Source organism: Salmo salar, chromosome 14, assembly GCF_965601325.2.
Source record: "Salmo salar chromosome 14, fSalSal1, whole genome shotgun sequence".
In the NCBI taxonomy this organism is placed as follows: Eukaryota; Metazoa; Chordata; class Actinopteri; order Salmoniformes; family Salmonidae; genus Salmo; species Salmo salar.
This window is the reverse complement of record NC_138304.1, coordinates 86,345,606-86,366,115: the sequence shown is the minus strand read 5'-3', so window position 1 is coordinate 86,366,115 and position 20,510 is coordinate 86,345,606. Positions and strand designations below refer to the sequence as shown.

Below are 20,510 nucleotides of genomic sequence, written 5' to 3'. Positions count from 1 at the left end.
GTCTCTTCTTCTTTACTGGTGTCCTTTTAGTAGTGGTTTCTTTGCAGCAATTTGACCATGAAGGCCTGATTTCAGTCTCCTCTGAACAGTGGATGTTGAGATGTCTGTTACTTTAACTCAGTGACACATTTATTTGGCCTGCTTTTTCTGAAGCTGGTAACTCTAATGAACTTATCCTCTGTAGCAGAGGTAACTCTGGGTCTTTCTTTCCTGTGGCGGTGCTCATGAGAGCTAGTTTCATCATAGCGCTGGATGGTTTTTGCGACTGCACTTGAAGAAATGTTCAAAGTTCTTGAAATTTTCCGGATTGACTGACCTTCATGTCTTAAAGTAATGATGGACTGTCGTTTCACTTTGCTTATTTGAGCTGTTCTTGCCATAATATGTACTTGGTCTTTTACCAAATAGGGCTATTTTCTGTATACCACCCCTACCTTGTCATAACACAACTGATTGGCTCAAATGCATTAAGAAGGAAAGAAATTCCAAATGTACTTTTAACAAGACACACCTGTTAATTGAAATGCATTCCAGGTGACATGAAGCTGGTTGAGAGAATGCCAAGAGTGTGCAAAGCTGTCATCAAGGCGAAGGGTAGCTACTTTGAAGAATCTCAAATAGAAAATTGAATTTGATTTGTTTAACACTTTTTTTGGTTACTACGTGATGCTGTATGTGTTATCTCATAGATTTGATGTCTTCACTATTATTCTACAATGTAGAAAATGGTAAAAATGAAGAAAAACACTTGAATGAGTAGGTGTGTCTAAACTTTGACTGGTACTGTATATTTTTGCAAATAAACTAGTTTTATTGTAGATCTGTGCTTATTTCAAGGATGGCAACTTCCTGGTTTTAAGCGTATCAATTTTGTTCAACAGGCATGAAAGTTGAGAACTGTCTAAAGCACAAGTGTATTACCCAGAGCATACTAACATCACCCTGTTGTTGGACAGGTAAACCTCTAGACAGTTGTGATTGCGGAGATGTCCAAGGCTCCAGATTCCCCTGCACGGTCCCGCTCCAGATCAAAGTCCAGATCCAGGTCTTACACACGGTCTCGCTCGAGAAGCCGCTCCAGATCCAGGAAGCACCGCTACAGGTGAGGTTTATTTGAACTTCCTTCCCCTATTTGGTGGTCAATTGTGAAACATTTCTGTAAAAAAAAACAATGATAAAGCCTTGCATTAGTGTTGGACGATTTTACGATTGCATCTTCTATCAACAATGTTTTTCAGCCATCGTCGATGAGGATGACATTGATGTCACAAACTATGTTTTAGCATATTTGAGTCTGGCAGGGCAGCAAGCACACAGCAGGGCGACATGCCAAATGGCCTATTCCCTATTTGCCATAACCTAAAATGTTCAATACATGTGTGGTAGTTGCTAATGCAAGAGAGCAATGTAGAAAGAATGGATGTCAGATGGGGCCTAATGTGTGTTTTGTTGTTTTTCCCTCTCCTCTCCAATGTTGGATGATGATCATGGGCCTTTTACAGCAGACACTGTCTGGCTTATTGTTTTAAAATCTTCATTTACCCTTTTTTCTCCCCATTTGATTTGAATGTGACTTGTTGGCTTAGCCTACTCAGAGAGAGAGACTCTCTCCTTGCAAACCAAACCAACAATAGGCTATAGACCTACACATAGGCTACTATCAATAAAAGTTAAACTAATATTTACGAAGTGTTTATTAATGTCCGTAAACTGGGCATATAAGCTCATGTAGCAGAACTTTCAATAAGCGGGAACAAAAGATTAATCGATGATGAGTTGGTGTCATAGTTGTCTGAAACAACTTTAGATTTTGAATAACTTACAAATTGTGCATTTATATGAAAGTTGACCACAGTCAGAAAACTATTAACACTTGCATGAACATTGGTTTAGGCTTAAAACGAATAGGCCTATTATCCAGGCTATGCCTTTTGCATAAACTGTACAAATCCTAAATATAGGCATATAAAATAGTAAAAAAAAAAAAAAAAATGTTGCAAATAAGTCTTTCAAGATTTGACAGTATTTTTGCCTATAAGATATGTATTTTGAATATAGGCTCCATTTTAAAATGAAAGTGCAATGAGGAACCATTAGGTCATGTTTTTGTTGCCAAGTCTTAGGTAGGCCTAAAGGTTTCTGGCAAGTAACACAAGCGTGTTCACCTTTTCTGCCCCAGAGTAGCGCACTCAGCAGGATGATTCACTTGTTAATGTTGAGGGAGGTCCTTAGACCTGATCATTTTTTTTTGCATATTCTGCAAGTGACTTCGGTCAGGTCTGCTGCTGATCCCTCACCTTTATCATTCGGCCTGAAAGCGAAGACCTGCTTTCTTTTCCACCAAGTCAGCCATCGTTTTTTTTCCCCTTTTGATTCAGCATAAGGCAGGCTATATTATAAGTGAAATCCCATCACTTCCTTTTTATGTCGGAAAGTAGCGTTCGTCACTAGTTACCACAGCCACAAAGTCATAAAGCCAGCTTATTTCTGAATTTCTCTTCTTAAAATGTGATTTTAACCTTAACCACACTACTAACCTTATTCCTAACCTTTAAATTGCGACCAAAAGGCAAATGTAGCCTAATGCCCGATGTCCACCAGATGCATTTTCTTTCTGGATGTCTAGCCAGCATTTTCTGTACTTGATGTCCAAGTGCTTCACTTTTCAACTAGCTAAAAGCTAGCTAGTTGAAGTCTGTGTACTAACGTTTGTACCACCGCGCGATAAAGCAACGCAGGAGTTGAAAATATTGAACGAATGTGGTACACTGAACACACCGCAGCCTAGTACGGCACCCCCAACGTAGCGTTACGGACTGCTCCATTGACAATGAATGACTTCCGCCGGAACACAGTTTGCATCTGGTGGACATAAGGCGTAATGGAAGAATGCTGCAAATGCGCATACCTAGATGATCAAGATGAAATAACAATGGCCTACACCTGATATGGCTATAATATTTGTTTTTTAAAGGTAGGCTAATAACTGATATCTGAGTATTTTTTGGATAAGAGAAACATGGCCCTACCAATTTGAAAATCATTCTATAGACTAGATCTTTTTTTAAATAACTAGGCCTAAGACTGTTTTTTTATTTATTTTTTTAACAATGATTTAATGACTTTGTTTGTGGCTTAGTAACAATTTAAATAACAAAAATGACATGCACCTAATCACAGTTCTGGTATAACCAATGTGAACTTGTTTTTCCCACCAATTGACCCCTCTGTGTCTGTCTGCAGCTTCCTCAAACGCACAGAAAAGTAAGTTGATACTGTGATTTCAAAATGTCTAAAACCATGACTAAAGAGAGACTATCAACAAATACAACAGAGCTCCTGTTTTTGAGTGAGTTCATGTTTACGTTTTTATTCAACACGTTTATAAGCCATGAAATGTGCTTCGCCACTCGCGCTGCAACCAGCATTGCAGCATAAATAAATTAGTAGCAAAATGTATTGATAGGCTGGAGTTATTATTGGTAGATGTGTTTTTTTGTAATATAGAGGAATATCACTTTCTCTGGTCATAGGAGTAACAACATGAATTTGTGCATGAGGCAGAAATAATGTGGTATGACTCGATTTTTGCTATCAGCTGGAAGACTGTCCCCTTTTTGGTCAGTCTACATGGAGGGCTAAGGGATTGTCTGACGGTGGGAGGTTGACCTTGTGATGCTCTCCCTCCACTGAGACAGCCCATCAGCTGCAGGCACAATCAGTCCAGTAAAATATTTTAAAAAGCACATTTATTTAAATGTATGCTCACTCAGCTGTGCCTCACAAGTAATACCACAAGTGATGATATTTTACCAGTGTGATATTCCTCAAGTTTTAAAATATATATTTTTTATGGTCTGAGAAGAACATTGGCAGGACAGTTCGAGCATAACCAATATGCAGTGATAATGTATTTGGCATATAGTCTACTACAAACCTCAATGTTACAGAACTGTTTTAATAGGTTAGTGTTGCACAGGCTTATGTTTAAAACAATTCTGAGTGGAAGATCTTGGCCTTCATTTTGACTCTGTAATCTCGGCTCAAAGTTTGGGGACCACTGCCTTACTGTATGAAGTTGTAATCCAGTCCTGTTTCTCATAAGATTACTGGGATGGAAAGCCTTACCCACCATGAGATTTGAATATGTGTATTTCCTGTTCTTCAGCCTTGAGTTGGGCTATATCGATTCTTAGAATATTTGGGTAAAACAAACTTTCAACTAATGTATGTTTATCACTTGCTCTTCTTTTGCTACTAGAAGACTAACCTCTCTTAATATTAAGGCTGATGTGCTGTATACATTGAGGCTGTGACAATACCAGTATCACACATTTAAAAAACCTTTTTTTTTTTTTTACATTTTTTATAGCAAAATGAAAACACAAAGCCGACGAACTCTTTGGTCCTTTTTAAAGGGTAACTCTCAACTCCAATTTGAGCCTTTGCCCTACCCTTTAAATTTGTTTAAAAAAAAATGCATTCAGGTGGGAAGTTATGGGTGGGTGGGGTGGGAATTGCGCAAATATTTATTTTGGTGGTGGGTAAATGTAGTTGTACCTGATCCCAACACATTCTCACTAAAGCATACTTACCAGAAGTCCACAGACACACTCTGATAATAAAAATATGTGCATTGTAAGCAAATACGGCTCTGGACAGTTAGCTCACTATCCAGAGGTGCCGAGTTCCTGACATCTATTGCTACTTGATGTTAGTTCAAATCCCATGGGGTGGATTTTTTTTTTTTAAATGTGGTGGTATTGTGAAAAGTGCAATCACCTTGAAAATGAAGGTTAGGGGCTCAATCCAACCTGTATTGCAGTATTTACGCAGTAGCTCTTTTTCCAATGGTCAAATGAATTCATAGATTGGTCTTGGATACTGTATAAAAACCTACAACTACTACCAGTGTGACCCCTGGTAGTAGGCTTTCACTTTTCAGAATTAGAAGTGTGTGGGCATGGGATGAATATTGTAAATAGAGGATTTAAAAAATGATCTCTGCCCTGTGTGGGATTCAAACTCACATTTCTAACTATGAGCCAACTGCCTTTGCGGACTGCACCATCAATCAGTTATAGCAGGTGAGGAAAAAAATGAGGTGATATGACCACCATTGTCATTTATTTCTTGTTACGATTGATGTAGTTATGAATATGAACATCATATAATCCTCATAGCCTACATATTGTTTCTTAAAACCACATAGATATGTATGAAACGGTAAGCAAAAATTTGGGGTCGTATATGGGTCGTATGTGTGTCATTCAGAAGGTGAATGGGAAAGACAAAATATTTAAGTGCCTTTGAACGGGGTGTGGTTAGTGCCAGGCACACCGGTTTGAGTGTCAAGAACTGCAACGCTGATGGGTTTTTCACGCTCAACCGTTTCCCGTGTGTATCAAGAATGGTCCACCACCCAAAGGACATCCAGCCAACTTGACACAACTGTGGGAAGCATTGGAGTCAACAAGGGCCAGCATCCCTGTGGAATATTTTCGGCACCTTGTAGAGTCCATGTCCCAACGAACTGAGGCTGTTCTGAGGGCAAAGCGGGGTCCAACTCAATATTAAGAAGGTGCGCCTAATGTTTTGTGCAGTCGGTGTATATCACTTTTGCAACGAACTGTCAAAAGGATAACCAGAATTGAAGTGTGTCAGTATAACTAAGCCTAAAATGTTTTTCCATGAAAGTTACTCTTTAACCTCCTGTATGCAAAATATTGTGTGCTATAGCTTGTAAAATAAACAAATGTGACTCAATGACACCATGATGATGTTTATTTCCAACATTACGGCTGTTTTCCTAAAGAAGTTAAATCCGCTTAGTGTTTTGTTTCCTTGCCACAATACTAACGAGTATTGTGATACTGCTATCGTCCTGGCCCTAGTATCAATGCTCTGGTACAGTCTACAGCCTCTTTTCCAGATGACACGTTATAGGGCCTGTTACACAACCTCCCTCCAGTCTTCTGTTGAGTTGTACATTTTGTGAGTGATATAATAAAATAGTGCACTTACATAACATGCAGGGAGTGACGCCATCAGTTTTGATAAATTATTTAGTCAGCCTTTTGTTTCAGAGGAATACTTAAATCAAAAGGATTTGACTCATAATTTCGGTTGGTTCTTTGCGCTGAAGTAGAAGGGCTGCCAGACAGCGTTCAGCACTTTGTCGGTACGTTTTCAGCTGTTAGGACTTTAATGAGGAATTATATGGGCCCGGCGTCAGTTACGTCACAACTTAGTTTTTCATGACTGAGCTTTGTAATAAAAAAAATATATATTGATATTAAGTAGGCTATTGTTAAAGTTTGATCCCACTCTGGCAGGAGATGTTGTTTTTATGCCATGCTTTAGGCTCAAAACAGGACGCTTGGGACCTGTTTCAGTTTAATGGTCAGCAATGCATAAGACAAGTGACATACATTTCAGTGATTTGTCCAAAAGGAAAGTAATGGCTGGAAGTGCATGGTTTTATAAAGAGAGAAGGAGTTGGCAGAAGGAAGGAGAGGGAGGTGTGGGGGGGGAGAACCCAGGCCAAACCCCCATCTCCTCACTCCCTTCAAGGATTAGAGTGAAAATGCTTCCCGTTTTGGCCCAATGTGTACCGCCTCTTTCCACTGCTCCAGTCCCTCCACAAGCGCTCTCACCAGACATGGGGAGTCCTTCACTACTGTGAGTGTTTATGTTGCTCACTGCTTAGCACATCACCTCCAGAATATTCCGATGAAAAGGCGCAAGCGGTAAGTTATGGGGGATTTTATTAGAGGCTTACGTGATGGATTTGGCTGTTTGGGGGTTCCCCCCAACCCCTCTGCTGTACATGGTGTGTTGTAATTGTTAGATATTACTGCACTGTCGGAGCTAGAAGCACAAGAATTTCGCTACATCTGCTAAACACGTGTATGTTACCAATAACTTGATTTGATGGGTAGAAACCAATCTCCGGTTTGCTGGCTGCATGGGTTCTAATTTGGGTTTTGTTGTGAGGCCCCAATTTGCATTCGTCGTTTAAAAAATTTGCCTGCTAGTTAGTATTTTCCATGATATGTAAGGTGTGCTGATGTACTGTAGGCACGCTACTTTCAATGTTATTGTACTTCTACTGCTACTACTATGTGGTTTTTCCATTTCATTCTTTGTACATTATTTCTATTGATTTAAAGACAATGTAAGAATCTTCTCCCTGTGTGTGTAACAGGCAAGACATGATCTTAAACTATTCGAAGGTGTTAGACCTAGATAGCAGACTTTTATGCTCTCCAGGATTTAACCAAATGCATTGGCTTGTGGGTACATTTGCATGAATAGGCCTACATTTTATTTGTTTTCGTAAAACGCTGGCTATTTTATTCCATATAATGCTAGAATGGGCACTTCTCCTGCTCTTTCCATCTGGTCAAAGGGCACCTTGAAGTGAAGATGTTTGAATGTTGAGACTCCAGAGGAAAATGGCAGCAGTAGTATATTTGCTGAGTTGTAATTGATGTATGGTTTTGTAGCTCCCCTGAGTGGACAGAATGGTCCATAACACAGTCCCTCAGTCCCATCCACTTGGAGCACAACCAGTTCATTTACAGTCAGTTTCTTTTTTCTTTTTTTTGCCTGATGGTCTGTGCTGTTTGTTTAATTCACTCCCAGCTATTGAATACACCCGAGGGGCAGTTGTGTAAAGTACTTAAGTAAAAACACTTTAAAGTACTACTTAAGTATTTTCTTTTGGCATCTGTACTTTACTTTACTATTTATATTTTTGCCAACTTTTACTTCTACATTCCTAAAGAAAATAATCTACTTTTTACTCCATTTTCCCTGACACCCAAGAGTACTCGTTACATTTGGACAGGAAAATTGTCCAATTCACACACTTCTCAAGAGAACATCCCTGGTCATCTCTACTGCCTCTGATCTTGCAGAATCACTAATCACAAATACTTTGTTTGTAAATTATGTCTGAGTGTTGGTGTGTGCCCTTGGCTATGCATAAATAAATACGTCTAGCAAATTTTGCACTCTGGTTTGCTTAATATAAGGAATTTGAAATTATTTATACTTTTGATACTTAAGTATATTTTAGCAATTCCATTTACTTTTGATACTTAATTATATTTAAAACCAAATACTTTTACTCAAGTAGTATTTTACTGGGAGGCTTTCTCTTTTACGTGAATCATTATCTATTAAGGTGTGGGGCCTTACTTTTACTCAAGAATGACATTTGAGTACTTTTTCTACCACTGCCGAGGGGTATACTACGAAGCAAGTTAGGTGTACTCATTTTTTATTTATTTTTCTAAAGCGAACTAGCTTCAGTTAGCTTCACATTCCATCTCAGGCTTCATCCATACTACGATGGTGGATATTGCTCGTCTGCCTGCCGCTAACTCTATCTAGCAGGCTTGTAACTGCGCATGCATGTCTGACATGGCTCGTCAAATGCCAAACTCTTCATTGAGACAGTGCTGAAACACCAATCCATGGGCATGTCACTTTCATTTGAACCGAAAACGTTTCTTTCATTTAGATATCTTTCAAATTCAGCAGGGTATGGTGTGAAATATACTTTTAGAAGTGCTGTCTTTTATTGTGTTACTTTGGTGTGGTTATCAATGCACGATCACCTTTTTTTTTCACACTCCTATGATAAAATAATTGTGTTAAGTCATTTCAAATGCTTTTGTCATTACTAAAGTGCTAGTTATCTTAACAATATATTTTTTTTTTGTACACAAACACATTTTGATTAGAAAAGTATTATCTGTTGTCTTCATCAAATGAAGTGGATGATGACTCAATATTTGCAAGAGGGAGGGAATCGGATTTAATTGATCCTCAACTCATGGCTCAGACACTTCATTTAGGATAAATGTAGTTAGCCCTGATTTAGCCTGCCCCGGAGCAGGTTAGATCTGAAAGATTCATTGCCGTAGACATTTACCTGGCTAAAAGGTGAGCCACATTCATGGTACCGGTTATCCCAAGTTGAACAGTTGACCAAACTTACTTCGCCAACTCAAACTACATTCGTAGTATAGGGCTCTGACCTGATTTATTTTAATTTTTTTCTGGATCTGTTAATGTTGTGTTACTGTTTAGCCAACTACATTTTCTGGTCAAGCGACCATAATCTTCAGGCAAGTAAAAACTGCTCCTGACTGGACGGACGGGCAAGTAAGTGCCTTTTTGAGAACTTAATGTCAATCCCTGTAGGGTTTATTCCATGTTCTCTGTGAGTGAATTGTCTGGAGATGGGCAAACACACACTTGAGTTGGCAAAGTGCAGGCTGGCGAAACAAAACACTTTTCCCCTCTGTCTGAATACACCAGACTGGATCTCAACATGTGTTTATGGTTTACAATGTTTTAGGCTACCTCCTGAAACTTGTATGGGCATTGACTACACAGTATCTTTTAACATACCTCTTTCTCCTCTTCTGTTTTCTTTTCTTTTCCTAGTTCCAGGTCTCGCTCCCGCTCCAGATCTCACTCTCCGTCCCACGGCAGGAACTATCCCACCAGAGACTACCAGAACAACCAGGGTTACCAGGGTTACCAGAGAGGCTACAACCGCGGCTTCCGCAGACCCTTCTACTTCCGCGGTAGAACCCGGGGCTTCTACCCTCGCCGTGGTTACCAGAGAGGAGGGAACAGCTATGGCTACAGAGCCAACAACTGGCGGGGGGGTGGCTACCGGGACGGGCCACACCGCGACCAAGATCACCACGGTCCGCATAGCCCCAGGAGAGGCCGCTCACGCTCCCGCACTCCTAGGAAACGCTCGGGCAGCCGCAGCCACTCGCGGTCTCGATACTCTGACCGCTCGTCCTCCAGGGGTTCTCGGTGGTCTCGGGGGCGCCACAGCTCGTCTCGCTCCCGCTCCTCATCCCCGCGGCAACGCCGCAGCAGCCCTAGCTCGGGGAAGTCCGGCTCCAAGGATGTAAAGGACAGGCCTACGCCAGCAGAGGCCAAGGGGGATACCGGAGGAGGGACTGGGGAGCAGGCAGAAGGACAGGGGGGAGAGGCCAGTAGTCAGGATAAGGATTCTGCTGGGAAATGGCAGGGTCTGAGTGACTATGACACCAGCCCCAAACGCAGCAGTCCTGCTGTTGGTGCCAACCAGGGAAAATCAGAACCCAAAGGGCCGTTGTGGAGAACCATCGGCAGCACTGGCAGTGCTCCCTCCACCAACAGCCCACCGGGCTCCACCATGGCCGGGCCAACCGCCTCCTTCAGCGGGTTTGGCTTCCTTGGCAAGGAGGATCCCACCAGGGCAGATGATAAAAGTGCCATTTCCTCTGCTTTCAAAAAGTATGTTCCGTACTTCCCATTACATTCTGCTACATTTGTCTTTCATCATACCTGTTTTGTTTTATTTTCTTTAAGTTGAGTTTTCTTCATCCCAGTTTGTGATTAAAATTGTTCAGTCTGTGCCCAGCTACAAAGATCCTTGGAAGAATACAGCTAAAACTGTATGCCATTGTCAATGGCAGTCCTCTTCTCATTTCAAATGCAAGTGACAACATTTAAAAAGTCGCTGGCTGTTGTCCTCTGCTATGCATTGAAAGTAGGTTCAGTTGTATGAAATCCCCCTAATTGTGGAGGTGGTTATTAAGTATAATTATTACAATACCAGACCTATGCTATTGTAAGTCTTACATGTCATTCTGTGGTGTTGTCAGCTCTATGGTTGTGCTGTCTTGTTTGTTTCTTTTCTGTTTGTTGATCATCCAATATTTGGACCCCTTGTGACGAAATGCATTCGAATTTAATCAGTGCCCTGTTAGAAAACTGGGATTCTGTAACACAACTAGACATTCTCCTTTGTATAACGTGGTAAAGGTCCATTTAGTTATCTGTCTGATTGTCCAGGTTCTTGGCAGAAAACAAGAGCAAAAAGCAGCAGGCGGCGGCAAAGTGGGAGAATGGCCGGGACAGGGACCAAAGCACCACGGACGGAGACGGCAGAGAGAAAGGCAAGAGCAGGACTAGCAGTGGCCTCTTAAACATAACAGCAGCTTCCTTCAGCTCCAAGGCCGATAAGTCCCTGCCCTTCCTGGACAAAGCTGAAGAGGCCTTCCTCAAGTCTCAGGCTGCAGGGAGAGAGAGGGAGAGGGAGGCGGAAGAGGAGGCCAAGCCCAAAGGAGCCACCCTGACGACACGGGACGTGTTTGGGAAGTGGGAAGACGAGCCCCTTTACTACCCCCCAGGGAAGGACGAGGAGAGACTGAGAGACACGGCCGAAGACGTGGTGGAAGACCTGGAGCACATGGAGGAGGAGCTCTACCGCAGCCGCAAGCAGGCCTCCAAGAAAGAAGAGAAGTCCAAGAAGAAGGAGAAGAAAGACAAGGAGAAGAGCAGTACGTCCCCAGCCATAGCAACCGTGGCCCTTAGGGGTTCAGGTAGCAGGGAGAAGGACAGGCCCCTGGCCCTGTTCCCCGTCTCTAGGGTGGAGTCACCCCTACCCAGGCCCTCTGGAAAGAGGGATGACTTTGAGCTTAGTATCAACTCCTTTGACAAGATGCCCAGGTAAGCAGCATTACCATTATTGTTCATCAACAGACTGCTTGGAGGGTTAATGTTTTCTGAAAATATAATTTAACACTGGATAGTTTTTGATCTGCCTGAAAGTTAAAAATGTTATGGAACTCATCACGGTCTTGAACAAAACAGTTTTGTATCTGCTTGATCCACCTGGTCTCTCTTTCTCAGCTCCTCCTCTGGAGGTCTGACCAAGGAGCGTGGTATGTCCAGGGATCTGGTACATCCCGCTAAGAAAGATCACGGAGAGTTCCGTTCCATCTTCCAGCATATTCAGGCGGCTCAGCTCAGACGCAGCCCCTCGGAGCTGTTTGCGCAGCACATTGTCACCATTGTGCACTACATCAAAGGTAAGGTCTCTTATTGGGGACCATAAAGTGCTGTCTATGAAGCCACAGACACAACAAGGACAGCAGTGGGGTTTAGCTTTGAAATATTCACTAGTTCCATGGACTGTTCAATCACTTGTCCCTTTGTAGGATTTGACGTAAATCTACCAGCCACTCAGATTATTTACCAGCCAAAATATATATTTTCCGCTAAAATTACTATCTTGGGTTAGCTATAAACATTTTTGGTAGGAGCGTTATCTTCTCTTCCTTAGCAGTTGAAACTCAAACATTGAAAAACAAAGTCTCACTTCAGTAGACTTTCGCTTCAAGTAAACTTTCATGCCTGTATGCAGCGTTTCTAAAAATGAATCTTTCACTCAGTTCTTCACGTGCGCACAGCCCAGCCAGGTAGTGTTGCAGCACAAGGTGGAATGGGCTATATAGGATTTGTAGTTCTTTGACTTTGTGCAATTTTACTGTAAATGTGGTCATACTTGACTTTTTTTTTATTCACAAAAAGGCAAGTGAAATGTTTGCACTGTGGAGCCCTGACCACCCGCCAACGTGGCTGGTGAAATAGATATCTTACCCGCCAAAGTCTAATTTTAGGCCCTAGTCTGTTAGAGATGTCCATTGACTAGAAAGACTATATAAATATTGTATCTGTCCTCCATTTGCAGCCCAACATTTCAGCTCTTCAGGCATGACTTTAAGTGAGCGATTTGCCATGTACCAAAGAAAAGCCGCTGAGATGGAATTGATGAAGCCAAGGAAGAGTCCAGAAATCCATAGGTAAGGCAGTCTTTCTCATAACTGTGTCAGCCAGTATTGGCTGCCTTCTCTTCAGATTGCAATGAGTTTACGTCAAGCATTCAATATAGCTGCAAAGTTGTGTGTTCAACAAATTAAATACTCTCAAATACTTTGACACTATAGTGTGTTAAGTACATGCTTTGATGAAGCCATATCCAACTCACCTTGTGCCTTTTCCTTTTGTGTTCTCCTCCAGGAGAATCGATGTCTCTCCCAGTGCGTTTAAGAGACACTCTCACCTGCTAGAGGAGCTGGAGGACTGCAGCTACAAGGTGACCGGCCTTTTTGACATTTGATGTAAAAATTGAAGGTGATTGAGACGATCCAAAGCAGCAGTGTTCAGCTTGTGCTTTTCTTTTAAAGGAGATGCATAAGTCTAAATCAAAAGAGCCCAATTTGTGTATTGTAATCCCAAGCGAGCCCCCCAGCCTATGAGATATGGTTATTGAGCGGGTATGTACGTACCCAAGAAAAAGCTAAAAGGAGGTGACTTAAGATGCTGTGTCCAAGCCTCTCATGGGACCCTAAGCAATGCCATCGTAAGTATTTCTCCTCAAACAAGCAACATGTTTTCAAGTTCAGTAAAAATGATTTAGTTTTTAAAGGATATCTTAAAAGCATGCTCCTGTTTTCCATGAGTGTGTAGATGTCTGTTGATGTGAATGTCTGTTACTTGGCCAAGTTACTCCGTTTAATAAAGCCTTAGAAAATTAACTAAGATTACATTAACACACGTGATTGATCTGTTTACTTGAGTACATCAATTCAAACTACTTTGATATAGAGCTTAAGTTATTTTTAAGAAAACATTTCAAGATGGCCTTAGCTCTCTGGAGGGATGCGTTTATTGTGCAATCACCAGCAGATGGGGTGCAATACTACAAACACACACCTTCCTTATTTCACTGCATGTTTTTTAATTTTTTTTACTTAATCTTTGATATATATTCATAGGTTGCACCTCAGTCACTCAGTCATGCCATGCCATTGTTATGAACGTTCTCAAGATGCCCTCGTGATAAGCCCAGTCATTCTGAACGGAGGCTAATGACTGTTTTGTTTAAATTATACTATAGTGACCTGGAAATTTGACATTGCTAAAGTAGGCAAATATTTTGTAGGCAGCAACTTTGCCATCATTATCATGCTGTCAAATTTACTTTAGACAGATGGAAATGTCATTATCTTGCAAAGTTTCTCAAAAATAGCTAGCAATGCTAATGTTAGCCAGCTAAAAACTGGTGGTCTTCCCTCAATCTCAGCTAGCTAGCTAATGTTATACTGCATCTAAAGTCAATCTGGCGACATCACAATGATGACTGTTTTCTTACTAATTATTTGTCTCCTTTTGAGATGTGATTGTATTTCCAAGACACTGTAATGCACTTCTGATGAAATCTTCATTAGCGCTCATTGACAATGCATTGAATAGAATGCTCAGTCGGGCGTCAGTCCTAAAACGAATGTTCAAAACAATATTGTGACAAAACGTGCAACCCATGAAATGGAAAGGCATCATTACTTCATTATGTTGCCCACTTCTAAGTTGTGGTATCGGAAGTGGCAAATAACATAGACAGTATTTCCATATCTCCACAGGATCAGGGTAAAAAACCTAAAGGTGACCCAATGGACCTGCGTCTGGATATAGAGCGCCGTAAAAGGTTTCCTGGGAAGGAGCCTGGGCAGCATAAACGGGACGGGGGCAAGGGCTCCGGAGGCTCCCGAGGACCCAGCCAAGAGAGGTCCTCAGAGAAATCTGCCAAACACCACAAGAAATCCAAGTAGGTTTATTATAGTTTACTTTAAAATCACCTCCCCATAGTCTCCTCCGTCCCTGAATTGTTTCTTTCTTTGAAATGTGGTTATATAAACTATATGCATGTCATTTTCTCCGCGATTTCATGTTCAGCACTTAAAATATAGATCCAGTTAAAATGGAGTCTAATTGTAATTTCCCCTTTTACCCCTCTCACTCACAGAAAAACCAAGAAGAAGCGTGATCGCTCTCCATCCTCCTCCTCTTCCTCCTCTTCTCCCTCTCCCTTCAGAGGAGGGTTCAGAGGTAAAGACAACATGATGGGGGAGGAGATGGAGCACATGGACCAGGGCTACAATAAACCTCGCTTCGGGCCCCGGGACTACGGAGGCCCCATGGATAGGGGTCTCCCCCGGGATTATGAGGGCCACATGGAGAGGGGTCCCCCCCGGGATTACGAGGGCCACATGGATAGGGGCCGAGGACGTGGAGGAGGATTTGTAAGTTCTGCTCTCTGTGTGACGTATTCTACTGTTTCACCTAGCCAGCCTACTGTATGGACTGGAGTGCACTATGGAATGACTTTGATTGTCTTGTAATTTTCTATCTTTATAACTTCGCTATAGACTGTGCTTCTCTGCTCTGTTCCTTCCTCCTAATGATGATGATGATAAGGAGAATGAGGAGGATGATGATACTATTTCACACTTAATCCATACCTGATTACTAAAGGTAAAGTAATACTCATGTGACATTCAGAAACACAATACTCAAAGCAGAAGCCTGACTCCTCCTTCTCTCCACAGCCAACTGAGAGCCCCTGGTGTTCTCTTCTGCTTGCTCGCTCTCTCCATCTCTGATGTATTTGATCTTTACATTGGGACTGCTTTCCTGCTGCTATAATTTTTTATTCAGGTCCAAGCCCTCAGTCCAAGCCCTCAGTCCAAGCCCTCAGTCCAAGCCCTCAGTCCAAGCCCTCAGTCCAAGCCCTCAGTCCAAGCCCTCAGTCCAAGCCCTCAGTCCAAGCCCTCAGTCCAAGCCCTCAGTCCAAGCCCTCAGTCCAAGCCCTCAGTCCAAGCCCTCAGTCCAAGCCCTCAGTCCAAGCCCTCAGTCCAAGCCCTCAGTCCAAGCCCTCAGTCCAAGCCCTCAGTCCAAGCCCTGTGAATATTGGAAATGATAATAGTTGATTGTGCTCAGACTAAGTTTCTCCTAGGTACAGATCTAGGATCAGCTTCCCCTCCCTCAATCCTAACCTTAACCATTAGTAGGGGAAATGCTAGATCAGTGTTTATGGGCAACTTCACTCTACACCCCCAGTCTGACCCTGTTTGTTTTGGTTTCAGCTCCCCAGAGTGAGAGGAGGTGGAAGGGGCTGGAACAGGGGCAATTACCAAGGAAACAACAACAGCAACCCCCCTCCTAATATGAGCAACGCCCCCCCAGAGCGTCCGCCAGATGAGGAGTGGGACCCAGAGTACACTCCTAAGAGCAGGAAATATTACTTTGTAAGTTTCAGCATTTACTCTTTATTTAAGTATACCATAATTACTTTTTTTGTGTGAGCACTTCTCTGCACAATATCCCTAGTGAATTTGAATCCAAATAGTCTCTCCTAACATTCGGAGCTGATTTTGGTTCTGTGTTTCCCAGATTAGAATATGAAAACATGGTCTTGATTCTGTTTTCAGTATTGTGAAAGGTGATCATCTTAGCTCTTAGTGACATTAATGCAAGACGTATACATGTTAAATCTGGAATCGGTAGTGGTGAAACTGCAACGTCCATTTGCGATATTACATCAAAGACGTAGTTTTTCCTCGGACAGCATTGCATGAGCGATAGAACAGCAGAGTATGTTCTATGATATTTTATTACCATGATGTAGAATGCTCCTCTGCCCCGTTTCAAAAGAAAACAATAACAAATGTACTTGGGGCGATCAGTGGCACTGTTTCACCAAATGTGGATCTCGGCTTTAATAATGAACATTAATACATGTTAACACATTTTAATTTGCTGATGTTGTCTTGGAATCCTTTTCACTGATCTGACTGTTTACTTATTTGGCAGCATGATGACCGAGAGGGAGAGAAGACGTGGCTGGAGAGCCGCGGCCGAGGGGCCTTCCCCCGCAGCAGGGGACGCTTCATCTACCGCAAGGGCGGCAGCAGCCCCAACAAGTGGACTCATGACAAGTTCCAGGGGGATGGGGAGGAGGGGGGCGAGCATGGGGAGGAGCACCTCACAGAGATGGACCATAAAAACAACATCCAGTCCGGAGACCCCTCAGCCTCCAAGCTGTAGTTGACCCTCTTCCTTCCTCGAGAGCTTTCTGTCCATCTGTTTGAGGTCATCTGATTATCTGCCGTCATCTCTGTGTAAGCTTGAAGAGCCTAAACTCTGGCTACCTGCCCTGCACCTAGTCAGTCACAGCATCAGAATGTACATGGTTGTTTTCCTATCGTTGACTCAAGCCACTTTCAGTAAGGGTTATATGGGAGAAAATGTTTCATTGAACTTGAATTAAGGGGCGAGCTACTTTTTAAAAAATGAATTACTACCAGTAATTTGTATTTGTTTCTGGGTGTTTTGATATGTAAAGATGTGCTTTGTTTGTCTTTTTATCTGTATTTGCTTGTTTGTTACGAACAATAGCAGACTGGTTTCCGATCGTCTCCTGTGGGATATAATACAAAACAGGATTAAGGAGTTGGTAAGCTAACTTGCCTACAGTAAATATTATGAAATAAAAAAGTTATTTATTTTTTGAGTAAATTAGACCATGCCCAGATTGAAATAGGCATGGTCTAATTGACTCAACAACCAAAAACGCATATGTTAGTTTAGCTTTCTTAATGAACCAGAATATCTGTAGTTATTTCTGGTTGGCTAACTCATTGATCCTGCTTTGTAGTATACCCTTCTGGGTCCTCTGAAATGGTTACGTTATTGTAGCTACGTTGATTTAAAGCAAAGTAACTTTCCTCAAGACATAAAAATGACATGGATTTGTGCCTTAAAATTGATATTCATAGTGATATGTATTGCTCTATATACTTTCGTCGCACAGCTTTTCTGCTGTACTAGCTAAAGCAAGCCTTTAGCTTAACAGTTGTTTTGGGCAGTGCTAGGTTTTTGATGGTGTTTTGCATGACACTTTGGTCCCATGGGGTGGTAAGGTTAGAGTCCAATCTCTACTGTGGGTACTGGGCTCATACTAGAACTGGGTGATGTGGACAAAAATCCATATCATGATAAATTGCCTGAATTGATGCGAGAACGGTACATTTCTAACAATGTGCACCACAGTTAAAAAATTTAAAATGTTAATGATTTTTTTAACAACTAGTTTGATGGTTGTAGCCATCAATTATCCCATTAACAATCACCCATATTAGCAAACTTTATTTCAAGGTTCACATTTCTCTACTATAGGCAACTTATCGTATTGAACGATATCAGCAAAATGCCTGCGATTTGATTTTCGGTTTATCGTCCCAGCTATTGCTCACATACCAGTATGTCCTGCCATGTTGAGAATTCTCCATCATATCCTACATAAGCATTCACATTACCACCAATACTTCTGGTCTTCTACTTGTTGGGGGGTTGAGGTTGTTTCTGTGTGGTTTGTTCCCATTGATACTTCCTGTTTTTAAGCATCAAGAGGACTTTCACTGTGTAAAATGAAAGGTCTGCGACAAAAAATTATTTTGTTTCACAGCTGACAAATGGCAGGTGTATGTTCGTGCCTGTGTCATAATTTTAGGTAAATCAGTATTTAGATTTTTTAAATAAATATAATTATAGGAAAAATAAGTAGTTATGTAACAAACAAAATTATTGATATTGAGGCCTTTATCTTGGGAGTTTAAATGTTTTAAATATACTGAACAAAAATATAAACGGAACATGTAACGTGTTGGTCTCATGTTTCATGAGCTGAAATAAAATATCACAATTTTCCATACGCACAAAAAGCTGATTTCTCTCATTTTGTGCATAAATTTCTTTACAACCCTGTTAGTCAACATTGGTACTTTGCCAAGATAATCCATCCACCTGACATGTGTGACATATCAAGAAGCTGATTAAACAGCATGGTCATTACACAGGTGCACCTTGTGCTGGGGACTATAAAAGGTATCAACATGTCTCAAGTTTTGAGGGAGTGTACAATTGGAATGCTGACTGCAGGAATGTCCACCAGAGCTGTTGCCAGTGAATGTAATGTTCAATTCTTGACCATAAGCCGCCTCCAACGTCGTTTTACAGAATTTGGCAGTACGTCCAACCGGCCTCACAACAGCAGACCATGTGTAACCATGCCAGCCCTGGACCTCCACATCCGGCTTCTTCACCTGCGGGATCATCTGAGACTAGCCACCTGGACAGCTGATGAAACTGAGGAGTAGTTCTGTCTGTAATAAAGCCCTTTTGTGGGGAAAGATTCAGTCAGATTGGCTGGGTATGGCTCCCCAGTGGGTGGGCCTATGCCCAGCCATGGCTGTGCACCTGCCCAGTCATGTGAAATACATAGATTAGGGCTTAATGAACTTATTTCAATTGACTGATTTCCTTATGAACTGTAACTCAGTAAAATAAGTGAAATTGTTGCGTTTTTATATTTTTGTTCAGTCTAGAATAGCAGTTTATGGGCTTCATCATTTTCGTCCTTCCGTAATGTTCTACATCAAAAGGTAAACCTATACTATTGAGGTTATGGCACAAGATGACATAAGTATAACTTTTCCCTGTATGTGGCAAATAAATACTGTCAAAGTATACTTGTTGGTGGAGCATGAACACAGGTGAGTAGACGTCGAGGAGCAGGTTTAGTCAGCTACAGTGCAAGACTGCTGCTTTGTGCAGTCTTCCCCAAGACTGCATTGTGTCCATACTGTATGTATTGAGCATACTGTAACTGTAGGACTCTATTCTTTGTTTTTACGCTCTTACTCGAAACAGAAGCTGACATCTTTTCTACTGTTCCCTCAGAGATTTTAAGTACTTGTCATTCATTTTCAATAAATATTTTCTCTGGTTCACTTGAATTGTTTTGTCATGTACTACTTGCCTTTTCCTTCTGCACTCCTCATTTCAAGTTCTGAGTTTTCAACATTCTTAAGCTTGACCTGTGATATCAAATGCCTAATGGAAAATAAATAGCTCTAAAAGTTGTACACATCCACGGTATTTGTTATATTGCAATTCTTTGGACTTGACAGGATATATTGTAACATGTCTAACTAATTTTAGACATGAGTGCCAGCTTAGTACAATTTGATAAGGACTACAGGAATTTAGCTGTGGAATTTGGTAATGAGCACATACTCGATATGTGACTGCAGACTAGTTGTGCGCGGGTCAGCTGTTTGTTCACCTGCAATTGCTAATAACCCATCCATCACTTGTGCAGACTGAAGTTACTTAACCTCAAAAGCAAACACGAGTCACTCACTCAAGCTATATTCAAGGAATAAATGCCAGCCCAAATGGCACCCTATCCCATAGTGCACTACTTAACCCAAGCCCAAGGTGTTGGTCAAAAGTAGTGCGCTATATAGGGAATAGGGTGCAATTTGAGATATACACCAGGTTTGTTTTCTATGGCTGTTGTAACAATCCCCAATTGAAGTAGTAACATTTTTAACAGCACACTTACTGGCACTGGACATGAACACTCCAGTCATAACAAGTAACCTTTTCATTCAGCATAGAACGGTTTGGGTTTGGAGGGAAAAACTCACCCAGGGAAGCCAAAAAAAGAGGATCCCTGGGACATAGCTGGGATGCACTGGACTTTGCACAAGGGAAGTAGTGCCTTGGTAACTGTACAGTACAGCACAGGGTATGTCCAAAATGACACCCTATTCCCTATATAGTGCACTACTTTTGACCAGTCAAAAGTGGTGCACTTGGTAGGAAATAGGGTGTCATTTGGGGCACAAAACAGTTATCTTGCCTGGGGACAAATGACCTTTTCATAAGTCCTGAACAACCTCTTCAGGAGAGAGCGAGAGGCTGCAGAGAGTGTGGAAAGGGAAAACAGGTGTGCATCC

At 41.8% G+C, this 20,510-nt stretch overlaps 1 protein-coding gene across 10 annotated transcripts in view; it reads left to right on the top strand.

Moving 5' to 3' along the window:
• thrap3b (thyroid hormone receptor associated protein 3b) overlaps positions 1-19,502 on the top strand; it is a 46,344-nt gene extending 26,842 nt beyond the window's left edge. For 5 of the 10 annotated variants that reach the window (XM_014142604.3, XM_014142606.3, XM_014142601.3 and 2 more), the window contains exons 2-11: positions 957-1,102; positions 9,463-10,314; positions 10,876-11,532; positions 11,716-11,894; positions 12,557-12,668; positions 12,886-12,961; positions 14,289-14,473; positions 14,672-14,948; positions 15,792-15,953; positions 16,519-19,502. In XM_014142604.3, the coding sequence (XP_013998079.3) occupies positions 987-1,102; positions 9,463-10,314; positions 10,876-11,532; positions 11,716-11,894; positions 12,557-12,668; positions 12,886-12,961; positions 14,289-14,473; positions 14,672-14,948; positions 15,792-15,953; positions 16,519-16,752 (2,850 nt within the window). In that variant the 5' untranslated portion in view covers positions 957-986 and the 3' untranslated portion in view covers positions 16,753-19,502. Of the gene's footprint in view, positions 1-956; positions 1,103-6,403; positions 6,750-9,462; positions 10,315-10,875; positions 11,533-11,715; positions 11,895-12,556; positions 12,669-12,885; positions 12,962-14,288; positions 14,474-14,671; positions 14,949-15,074; positions 15,181-15,791; positions 15,954-16,518 lie in introns of those variants that run through there. The other 5 variants (XM_014142609.3, XM_014142602.3, XM_082961233.1 and 2 more) reach the window with 3 other exon arrangements.
• Positions 19,503-20,510: the final 1,008 nt, after the last annotated feature.